The 12,530-nt window shown below is 39.6% G+C and overlaps 1 protein-coding gene across 4 annotated transcripts in view; it reads left to right on the top strand.

The window, feature by feature from the left end:
• Acsl (Acyl-CoA synthetase long-chain) overlaps positions 1-12,530 on the top strand; it is a gene marked incomplete at its 3' end in the record, with an annotated part of 61,639 nt that overhangs the window by 19,014 nt on the left and 30,095 nt on the right. For all 4 annotated transcript variants that reach the window (XM_081747825.1, XM_081747827.1, XM_081747826.1 and 1 more), the window contains 2 exon segments: positions 5,146-5,284; positions 9,847-10,062. In XM_081747825.1, coding sequence (XP_081603951.1) covers positions 5,146-5,284; positions 9,847-10,062 — 355 coding nt within the window.

The raw sequence follows: 12,530 nt of genomic DNA, 5'->3' as shown, positions 1-12,530 counted from the left end.
TTATTTTAGATTATATTCTTTCAGAAACCGTGTAACGTGGGTTCCTGTCACCACGGCATGGCGCGTCCTCAGGTTGCGGATAGAGGAGAAGGCCTCTAGATATAGAGGTTAGCTGCGAATATACTGAATAAGCAGTCGCGGACAGACGACTAGGAGTGGTCCTCCAGCTTGGGGGTTTGGGTAAGGCTAACACCCTCATCCTGTAAAAAAAGGTACTTGTTCAGAAACATTCACAAAAGCCTCGGACAAGGATTGATAACTTGGCACGACATCAGCAAAAGAAAATGGACATGAGATTTGGAACATGGAATATTAGAAGTCTTTATAGGGCAGGCGCGTTAAAATCTGTAACGAGTGAGTTAGAGAAATACAGGATGGACTTAGTAGGAGTTCAGGAAGTTAGGTGGGAAGGAAATGGATCTGAGAATTCCGGAAATTTTACGTTCTTTTACGGGGAAGGAAATAAAAGTCACCAGTTAGGAACAGGGTTTTTCGTTCACAAACGAATATTACCAGCAATTAAACGGGTTGAATTTGTTACTGACAGACTTTCTTTCATTACTCTTAAGGGACGGTGGTGTGATATTATTGTTTTAAATGTACATGCTCCAACTGAAGATAAGGGTGACGATATAAAAGATAGTTTTTACGAAGAAGTGGAACGGATATTTGACCAACTCCCGCGATACCATATGAAGATTCTATTAGGGGATTTCAATGCGAAGGTAGGACGAGAGGATATTTTCAAACCGATTATAGGGAACGAAAGTTTGCATAAGGAAAGTAATGACAACGGTGTTAGACTCGTGAACTTTGCAACATCCAAAAACCTAATCGTGAAGAGTACAAAATTCCCACATCGCGACGTTCATAAATACACTTGGACATCACCAGACGGAAAAATACATAATCAAATTGATCACGTTTTAGTAGATAGAAGAAGACAATCTAGCATAATTGACGTCCGGTCGTTTAGAGGGGCTGATTGTGACACTGATCACTACCTGATAGTAGCGATAATAAGAGAGAGATTATCGTTGAATAAAGGTAATATTCAATGTCCGAAAACGGAGAGATTTAATTTAAAGAAATTAGAAGAGAGCCAGGTAAGAGAGGAATATCAGATTGAAGTTTCGAATAGATTCGCGGTTTTAGAAGACTCGGAGTGCACTAGTGTTGAGGACACTTGGATTGAAATTAGAGATAGCATTAAAAGTTCAGCAATAGAAAAATTGGGACACGCGGAAATACGTAGGAACAAACCATGGTTCGACCAAGAATGCATTAAACTAGCAGAGAAGAGAAAACAGGCAAAATTACGGTGGCTACAAAATCCGAATGAAACAACTATACAAAATTTCGCAGATATCAGGCGGGAAACTTCCAAAACTTTTAGAACAAAGAAACGGGATTTTTTGAAAGCTAAAATTAAGGAACTTGAAGATAATAGTAAAAATAAAAATATTCGGGACATGTATAAGGGGATCAGCGAATTTAAGAAAGGCTATCAACCTCGTGCTTATATATTAAAGAAATCTGACGGAACAGTTCTCACCGATACGGATAGCCTCTTAAATAGATGGAAAGATTTCTTTGACGATTTGCTGAACACGCAGTCAAAAACTAATGTGTGTGGAGAAAAGGAGATACACACCGCAGAATCGTATATTCCAGAACCCAATCGAATAGAAGTGGAAGCCGCTATAAAGAAATTGAAGAAACACAAATCTCCGGGTGTAGATGAAATTCCGGCTGAGTTAATTTTAGCTGGAGGCGAAAAATTGTGGAACAAGATACACAAACTCATTCTCCTTATCTGGAACAAGGAAGAATTGCCACAAGAGTGGAAAGAATCAATCATTGTTCCAATTCACAAGAAAGGCGACAAAACTGACTGTAATAATTATCGAGGCATCTCTCTTCTGTCAACATCCTATAAAATCCTTTCAAATATTCTGTTAGCAAGATTGACCCCATACGCAGATGAAATTATTGGAGATTATCAGTGCGGATTTAGACGAAATCGATCAACTATCGACCAAATATTTACCATTCGCCAAATACTCGAAAAGAAGTGGGAATACAATACCCCGGTACATCAACTATTTATTGATTTTAGAAAGGCTTACGACTCGGTTAGGAGAGAAACATTATACAACGTTCTTACAGAACTTGGAATACCGAGAAAGCTAATTAGATTAATTAAGATATGTTTAAGTGAATCCCAAAGTAAAGTCCGGGTAGGAAAATTTTTGTCCACGAGCTTCCACGTCGAAAATGGCCTGAAACAAGGAGATGCGTTGTCGCCATTATTATTTAACTTTGTGCTGGAATACGCCATAAGGAAAATCAAAGATAGCAACCAGGGCCTAGAGTTGAACGGCATTCACCAGGTTATGGCATATGCTGATGATGTAAATTTAATAGGGGATGATAGGAGAACAGTAGAAATAAATGCAGAGATCTTATTAAACGCTTGCAGGGACATGGGTTTAGAAGTAAATGCAGAGAAAACTAAATACATGGAAGTGCGTCGGGACCGTAATACGGCAAATTGTGGAGGCGTTAAAATATTAAATAATGCTTTTGATAAAGTGGATACTTTCAAATATTTAGGATCAATATTAACAGACGAAAATCATATTCACGAAGAAATTAAATGTCGACTAAAAGCAGGGAATTCGTGTTACTATTCGGTTCAAAATCTCTTGTCGTCGCGAATTCTATCGAGGAATTTGAAGCTTAAAATATATAAAACGATAATCATGCCTGTTGTTCTGTATGATTGTGAAACATGGTCGCTTACTCTGATGGAAGAACATAGACTGAAAGTATTTGAGAACAGGATCCTGAGAAGAATATTCGGACCCAAGAGGAACGAGAATGGGGAATGGCGGAAGCTTCATAACGAGGAGTTACATAGTTTATACGGTTTACCCAACATTGTTAGGGTCGTCAAGTATAGGAGGCTTAGGTGGGCGGGTCATGTAGCTAGAATGGAAGAAAGTAGAAACGATTTCAAAGTCTTGACTGGTAGATCCATAGGAAAACGACCATTAGGAAGACCTAGGCGCAGATGGGAGGACAATATTAAGATGGATCTCGCAGAGATAGGAATACAAAGTAGAAACTGGATGCAATTAGCTAAGGATAGAAGTCATTGGAGAGCTTTTGTGAACGCGGCACTGAACCTCCGGGTTCCATAGGCCATAGAGTTAGTTAGTTAGAGTTAGTTAGTTTCTTTCAGAAATGCAATTAGAATGTTTCTATTTCACTATTCTGGTAGCATATTTCTATTTATGATTGGTTTGTCTGCTGGAGCGTGTTCATAATAGAACAGATCCCCTAGTTCGGACTCTGAACATTGTTTTCGTGGATTTTACTGCTCCACTCCTTCATGATTCAGCCATTAAGATAACCATTGCAGGATAAAGCTTTGTCACTTCCATTAAATTTTGATAATGCCTGTTTAACTCTCTCTCATAGAAACCGGACTGAGAACGGTAGTTCATGTATTACCTCCAGACAGGAGCAGTCTGAAGGTCTGTTCATCTCGTTTTTGAATGGTTTAAAGTAGAATTTTTCCTTTCAAGGAGAGTGTTTTTTTTTCTTTCTTTCTTTCTTAATCTTTCGTTGCCATGAGTCTACACAGTAAGGTTTAAACATATGACGTTAAATTAAAAATTATTTTTCATTTGTCTATCATGTAGGTAAGTAATGTTAGGTCGAACAGGAATTTAAACGTGTTTGCTACAAGTTGTAATAAGTTTTTTGCTACAGTTCTGAAGATTATCTGGCGGGAGATTACATTTCGTTCATCAAGTTTGACTTGCTGATTTGAGAGTGTGCACTGAGTGTCGTAAGGAGTTCGCATGTCAAGGTCGGATATTCCATTGAGGAATGATCACCAAAGAACTGGATGCCCATAGACTTAACCTTAGAAAAACATTTGGCGCGGGAATTTTCAGTGTAAACAATGGGAAATAGAATTTTCAGCATTAGAAATAGCCCTTTTCGTTTTGCTCTGTGAACATAATTTTTCAAAGCCATTATGCTTTTTGTTGATATGCCAAATTTAACTATATGCTTGTCGTGTTCATTCACAAAAAAACAATTGATTTACTAAGGAGTTCTATGAGTAATCAATAAAGATTGGTTGCTTTGCTCCAAATTTGGAATTATTGTATCCTAGGATATTTAATGTACTATACTATATTGTGTAAGTTTTCTCTGACTTATTCGGCTAATCTGGGCAACTCATGTAATTCATGTCTCTCTGATGAACATATTGGAAAATCAATGAAATAGAATGCGAAAAAATAAGACTGGTTCGGTAATTGAACACGCCCAGTAGTTTACTAACCACTACAGTAACCAGTATCGGACGAATTTGGTAGCGTTTTGATTAGCACATTGTAAACCGGCGACAAAGGTTTGGTCTGTGGCTCAATTGTATATTTTTAGTCTTTAAATTGTGTGGACTTTACATTTAGACAGTATATGATGTAAGAAAACAAAAGGTATTTTCTCCATTTTGAAAGTATTGTATTGCAAACTTCTTTTCCTTCTGTACTCTTGATGACAGTAGGTGAGACATAAAATTACATAACCTTATTATTTAATAATAGAATTAGTACAAGGATCAAAAAAAGAAAAGTAATGTCAACTTTGTTACGATTCGTACCTGGCTTTATGAATAAAGAACACCTGTTACATTCCTTTAATGTAATCATCATCTATCACCATCAGCACGCAAATCTTTGTTGATATCGCTAAGGGACCGCCTCATGGCGCAGATGATGGCTTCTCTTCTGTTGTAGTGCTTTCACTTTCCTCTTCTACTTTACGGTACTGCTGCTTTTGACTGAATAATACACAGTCTTTACCACTCGCCACAGTCCCTTATCGGCAGTGGAACTCTTGTAGTGCTGAGACACAGCTCTCTGATGTGAGAGCAGCGTTGCCACTACTTTTTATCCAACCTATGTATATCGGGTATGCAATATATGCAGGGCTTTACATTTTTTTTTTTCATTTTGATTGAGAGAATTTTGATTAGTAATCCACGTCAGTTATAAGGCTTAGTTGTCAGTTCACACATCATTATGTCAGTGTGTGTATTGATTATTGATTTTTTTATTACAGGGACGTAGATAGTATGTGGATAAAAGGAGCCATAGGAGCCTTCCAGGCGATATCATTTGTGTACGATATAATTACATTTCCAGTGTATTTTATACTACAGAGGCCGTGGGAGAAGAATAAATTGTCCAAAGCAGTCAAGGTTGGTTTATAATTTTTAATGTAGATAGTCTGTGTGCATAAGACATAAATGTGTTTCCTAATGTGGATTGGATTGAAGCTCAATATTCCTTTCAGCAGTGGGGCTATATGAAACGGGATCTACAGCTTAACGTGGAATCTGAACCATGAGATCCCACCGGAAATCGAACCCGGGTATGCTGAACTTATAGCCACGAGGGAGCTCACTGTGCGTATCAAATCAGGTTTGTTTCTTCTCTCTATCTTGCCGTTCATATTATTAAACAATTTGCACCCCCAGAATAAAATGTCAATTTTACAAGTAAACCAAACAAAATCGCTGTACCTAAAGAAACTTAATTGTCTTTTCTGTTTTTGAGAATTGTAACGTTATTTCAGTATGTACAAGGTCTGTATGATAAGTAATGAGACTCGCCGCGCCGCGGCGCGCGTGTCGCTGGAGCGGGTTTGTCGGTGATGGAGGATGTAGGGGGGGGTCCGAGCAAAGCAACGCACCGCGCGTCAGTTGGCTCCGAGCCTTAGTGGAGCGCGGACAAGCCTTGGACAAAGCCCTTGTGAACATTCTTGTCACGGCGGAAAATCAACAAACATGGAGGGTTCCATCGAACAGCGTTATGCGATCAAATTTTGCGTTCGCCTGGGGAAAACGGCTACTCAGACGCTTTCTCTCATCACGGAGGCCTACAAAGAGGAAGCCCTATCCAAAGCCCAGGTGTTTCGTTGGCACAGTGCGTTCCGGAACGGCCGGGAAAGCGTTGAGGATCTGGAGAGGGCTGGACGCCCGACAACAGTGACTACGGACGAAACTGTGGCAAAAGTGAGGGATCTCCTGAACTCAGACCGTCGATTATCGTTGAGATTGATTGCTGATGAACTCGATATGAACCACACAACAGTGCACAAGATTGTGACGGAACAATTGGGAATGAGAAAAATCTGTGCGAAACTGGTGCCGCGAGTGTTGACTGACGAACAAAAGCAACGACGTGTTGATTGTTGTCAGGAACTGTTGAACCTCATGAACAGTGACCCTAACTTTGAAGATGACGTCATAACAGGTGACGAGTCGTGGGTGTTCCAGTACGACCCTGAAACGAAACGTCAAAGCGCGGAGTGGCACACTCCTGCGTCCCCGCGCCCCAAGAAGGCCAGAATGTCGAAGTCAAAGGTGAAAACAATGTTGATTGTTTTTTTTGACAATGTGGGGGTGGTCCACAAGGAGTTTGTACCCCAAGGACAAGCCGTCAACGCCGCCTTCTACAAACAAGTCCTTGAGAGACTGCACAGGAGCGTCAAGCGGAAAAGACCGGCGATCGCTAGCCGGTGGAAGTTGCATCACGACAATGCCCCTGCCCACACCGCCTTCTTAGTGACCTCCTTTTGACCCGGATTGGGGTGGAAGTCCTTCCACAACCACCCTACAGCCCAGATGTGAGCCCGGCCGACTTCTTCCTCTTCCCGAAGCTGAAGCCACGCTTGAAAGGAACCCGTTTTGCAGACGTCACAGCCATCCAAGCAGCCGTGACCACATTTCTAAAGGACATGCCGGCTGCTGACTTCCAGGGGGCGTTTGCAGCGTGGAAACATCGATTGCAGAAGTGCATCGACGCAAGAGGAGAGTACTTCGAAAGCTTTTAAGTCCCTGTACAGATCAGATCAATAAAACAATGTTTCCAGACCTGGTCTCATTACTTATCATACAAACCCTGTATAGTATTAATTATTGTAGACAAAGCCTTCCTTAAATATGAACAAATTGCAGTTACTAAACATTAAAAATTGATAACAATTAAAATCTATTTTGAGTTACAGCAGTCTTATTTTGAGGGTGATAATGCTGTGCTGAGGGTGAGCAATGCATTTTTACGGCGTAACTTATTTTTGAACAACTATCTATTCTATGGGGATTCACAATATCTGTCATATTTCATTAGGGCGAATAATCCGAAACTCAACACCGCAAAAGGAATTTAGACAAAGAATAGAATACTATTATTTGCGCAAGGATGAGTTATAAGTCTTGCAATATTGCAGTATCAGGTCAAAGTAGCCGAAGGGGTAGTGTTGGAAGGGACTATTTAGCACAGAGGCCGCCACTCCATCAGTATCTCCAGTTTTAGTGGGAGTGACGATGAGTGCTTAACATCATTTGATGCGAGAACTGTTATTGCTGAATGGGTTCGAACTCGATCATAATCCGCAGTGACTCCAAAACATTTGTCATGCGATAGAGGAAAGTGCAATGAACGACGATTCAGCAACTGATTGCTTCGAAAAATTTTGAGAAGGCTGTAAAAATGTCGATCAGCCAAGGTCTGGTTTCTCCAAGGTAACAGATTCTGAAGTCATACGACATGCCATTGAGAAAAATCCATGCTCCAGCACACAAGGATTGTCAAAACAAACTCGGCATATCCTAGTTCAGTGTAGTTTGTCATCTTCACGAACTCAGGAAAACTATCAGGAGTTGCTGCATTGTACCACATGAGTTGATCCCAGCTCCGGCCTAGAGGAGAGTGGATATGTGTTGACAACAGCTGCAAAGTTCTCGTGATACGCATTTCCTTAAATGGATTGTTACATGCGACAAAACGTAGGAGTGTTTTTCGAGCTCCGTATGTGCAAAAGCAATGGTTGAGCAAGGACCAACTTCCAGAACCGGTTAGTCAAACAGGTCCGTTTGGAGCATAAAGTCATGCTCTGCGTGTGGTAGAAGTACAAAGGGTAATTCACGTGTAGTTAGTTCCTAACTGTTGTACTATCAATGCCGACCTTTATTCCGAACAGTTGAAATGGATGTATGCTGCACTACGCCAAAAATATCCTGCATTGATATTCTACGCCGTGCTGCAACAAGATAACGCAAAACCTACATTCGGCTCAAAATACGTTATAAAAATTCAGGAACTTGATGGCATCGAATTGATGTTATGACCGACGTTAGTCCTGACCTTATCCCTTAAGAATACTACTTGTTTCGGTCCATGGCGCACTTCCTGAAATCACAATGCCTCACCAAGCATCAGGGGGTGAAAACCACAGTGAGACTTCTTTGCCTCTAAAGACAAATTGTGGTATCGACGTGGAATCAAGGAACTACCAGGAAGGTGATTGTAGACAGTCCAACAAGACGGGCTGTACTTTTAATGTTCATTGTACTGTAATAAATACAGATATGTTGTGTATCAGAATATTGCAAGTGTTTTGACTTATCCTTGTAATTTCATAAACAAATAATAACAGTTTATTTTTGTAACATAATTTTATTGTAAATACATATAAGGGAAGTTCACAGTAATGACAATTTTTTAAAATGTAATTTATGGAAAATTACAGAACTTACTGAATCACTTGCACGTATGTACACTCATGTCCGAAATTATTGTTGCATGTCTATAAATATGTTGTTCTACGAATGTAATTTGATAACGAATTCGCCCGGTATTTCTTATAATGTTAGTATGTGTATAGTCGGTAAAGCCATGTATGTGGCAAATTTCATGTCCAAAGAGCAGTAAATAAGAACAATAAAACGAAAACAAAACTTTCTTCTCTATTTAGCAACATTTTGTTTTACTCATTCTAGTTTTCGTATTTATAATTCATTTTTATGAAATTTACCACAAATATACATTTCCCGATGATACACATAGTATCAGTATTAAAAGTGCCCTGCAACATCATTATCAAATTATATTCTTACGAGAAGACAGTTATAGATAAGCGACAATCATTTTGGACGTGAGTGTACAGTAAATTTGATTTGACAACATTGAACCTCGCATTCTTTTTGTTTGATGGAGGCAGAAGACCACGTCAAGAGGAGTGCCAGTAAATAATAATACTTATATATACCTGTAAGATAAAAATAACAAATATGTAATTGGGTAATAATTGTTTTAAAAAATGCACTTACACATAGCACAATTTTACGGCGTAATAAATAATGTTGTGAAGACCCAAATAATAATTAACTCACTTATTAACCCAAAGATTCAATGCTACATTGACAAGACCTCTCCATTGATCCCTGTCGTAACTAACTGGATCCAGTTTCTAGTTCGTATTCTAATTTCTGCGACATTGATCTTTTATATTGTTATTCGATCTACGGCTAGATCTTAACTTCCTTTTTCGGACTGGATTTCCAGTTAAAATTTTGAAAATGTTCCTACATAATAGTTAATTGTTCAAGAATACGTTACTTCGTACAGAAATTAAATTGTCCGTTAATATTGAAGATACTGTAATAAACGTGTAAAGATCTTAATTCATAAAATGTTTTAAGACTTTGTGGTCCTTAAAAATGAATTCTTGCTTATGGTTCCAAAATGTTAGAAAATGTTTCCACTTCTAGAAATACAGGAAGGTTAGTATTAATTTTAATTCAAAATACCTTGCGGTTGGTAAACTGTTTCATGTGATGTTTTTTATTAGTGTTGCCCTTGTTACGTTTTGGAGAATTTCTTGTCTTACTATGTCAATATATAGTACTAAATGAAACAGTAATTATGATTATTTTAAAATCATTGTTATTAATTTCCTTATTTATCTTATATTTAGGCAGAACCTATTGCTCGAGGTAAAAACTACATTATATATCGAAGTCTAGACACTCCCAAAGAAATCCATATTAAACTGGTTCGTGATGGAATTGATACAATGGAGAAAGTCTTGTTGTATGCCGTGGCAAACCATGGTAGTTCAAAGTGCTTGGGAACAAGAGACGTTTTGTTAGAAGAAGACGATGTACAGCGAGATGGAAGGGTTTTCAAAAAGGTACGTTGAAAATCTTGTTCAGAAAACACTTTTGCTATACAAAATAATATGTTTTTTGAGGAGTCTTGGATTGAATTGGAGTCGTACAGTTTTTGTGTATACAGATAGTTATCAATTAATTTAAAACACCTGGAGTTAGAAAAGCGTGAGATGTCTGGTTTGGCAACTGTCAGGTGGTGACCACAGCGCCATTCAGTTAGGGGAAACTGAGCTGCATGAAGAGCAGTAGAACGGCAGTGTGCAGTGAACTGAGCAGACAGTGATAGTGTAAAATAGTATAGATCTGATTTCCAGAAAGGGCAAATTGTTGGGGTTCGGTTATGTGACGCAAGCGTGACCAAGTGTCTTTGGTATAACGCGTGAGACAGCGTCCCAAGATGATGATGGGCTACAACTCAAGGCAAATAATATCGGAATAGTGGTCGGAAGGAAACTGTAAGTGACAGGTTTCGCTGACTCTTAAAATTGGGCGTCACTCAGAACCGTCGTGCGACTGCGATGCAAGTGACGGAGGAACTCAACCAGCACCTCTCACAGATTGTCGATAGTCAGTCTGCCGCGAATTACTTGACATGCACATACGGGATGGGGTGGCACGGGCGAAACCGCTAATCAGGTATATCATTACACTTTACCAGGACCCCAGTGCTGCCGCGAACATGCAACATGAACCGCTGAGGACTGGAAACGTGTGACATGATCAGATGAGTCATTGTTCACCTTATTTCACCACGTACCGTGGTTTGTGTGTCGAGCTCCCGAAGAAGCATATGGGGGCACGGTGGTTCAGCGCTTACCTGTGGTGCATGGGGTCCCTTGTTCGATCCTCGCTCATGTAAGTTTGTACTGGACAGTATCGTATTTGTGGGTCTTCTCGGCGTACTCTCGTTTCCTCCCACATCCTCATTCCACCAAATTCCTCAATCATCACTTGCTTTAATAATCGTCTCCTTTAGCCTAAAGGGCATAATTGTGGAACGTTAAAGTGAAAGATTTCATTTCATTTCCAAAGAAGCATATGATCCACAGTGTCTCCGCTCAAATGTGGAACGTGGCGGCGGCTCTATGATGATGTAGGCCTCGATACCCTGGTTTTCAATAGGTCCTGCGTTGGTGCTAAACAGTCGCATCACTGCTTGTAATTATGTTACCATTTTAGGGATCCATGTGTAACGTATGATCCATATGTTATTTCCGGACAATGACGCCATATTCTGGGATGATAATGCGTTCATTCACACAGCTAAAGCTGTTGCGGCGTGGTTTGAGGAACATCGGGATAAAGTTGAACACTTCTAGCTTCCCCAATCTCCGCTTTGGTCTGTTTCGGAGGTACAAATCTTGTGCAAATTTCCGCCGTTCACGGACCTGGCTAATGAACTGCACACGGAATGATGTAATATTCCACTTGCTACTATTTATGATCTCTGTGACTCTATTCCACATCACGTGAAAGCTGTTCTGAGGGTGAAAGACAGTTCAACACTATATTGATTTTGTAAGTTGCGTTTTTTCAGGTGTTTTCATTGAACTGATAAATATCGGTATATGACGAATGTTTAAAGTTATGTGAATTTTGTTGCACATTTTTAATGTTCAACATATTCCGCCTATATTGTATGGATTTTTTCAGTGTCATTTCTGTTAAACTATCTTTAATTCTTCCATCACAAAACAGCTTTTCAGGCCGTCTTCAAGAACTTTCTCCGAGGGTTGTGTTATTTATATATATATATATATATAAGTTCTGAAACCACTTACCTCGCAGAGGTTTCCTCAAGTTCTAGGGAGTTGAGTGAGAACTTTTATATGTCAATCTCTGGGAACATTTTGATATGTGAGCGCAGGTCTTTTAATGTTTCCTTTGTTCGGTGAACAGTACATGGTTTTGCATTATCGTGATTCAGAAGTGGTTGTGTTTTGATAAGTTCTTATCGTAGTAGACGCGACAGAAAGTTAAAATAATATCTGCATTAAGTGTGGTTCCTTTTGGTAGATAATTAAGGAAAATTATTCTGTCACGATCCCAGAATACCGTAATCGTGATCTTAGCAACAGAAGAAACAGGGTAGTGAAGTATGGGATCCATGTTTTGTCAGCTAATATTCTTCGTCAGAATAAGTCCCCGTAATGAGCTAACAGCTCATGAAGTTGGTTGCAAGCAGTGAATGTATGGAGTTTTTGCTTCCGCCCCAACAGACTGTGATTCAGTTAGCTTAGTGGCAAACGATCGTGCAGAATGTCGTAGGCCTTCGTATAACCATACCTATAGTCAGGGCTTGATCAATCTTGCTTGCAAGTACTAGCAAAAAGAAAGAAAAAAAAAAAACACTACTAGTGAGACCCTTTTGCAGTGACAGTGTTTACACATTCTTTACTCGCCAAACGTAAATACGTACTCGCCACTGGCGGGCAGGCGAGTGGATTTTTCAAACTCTGCCCATAGGGTTATTGGTTTGTCTTCCAGT

This window comes from Thermobia domestica, unplaced genomic scaffold (assembly GCF_964235325.1).
Source record: "Thermobia domestica unplaced genomic scaffold, izTheDome1.hap1.1 HAP1_SCAFFOLD_715, whole genome shotgun sequence".
Classification (NCBI taxonomy): Eukaryota; Metazoa; Arthropoda; class Insecta; order Zygentoma; family Lepismatidae; genus Thermobia; species Thermobia domestica.
Note: the sequence above shows the minus strand (reverse complement) of the source record. Positions and strands in the feature narration are given on the sequence as shown.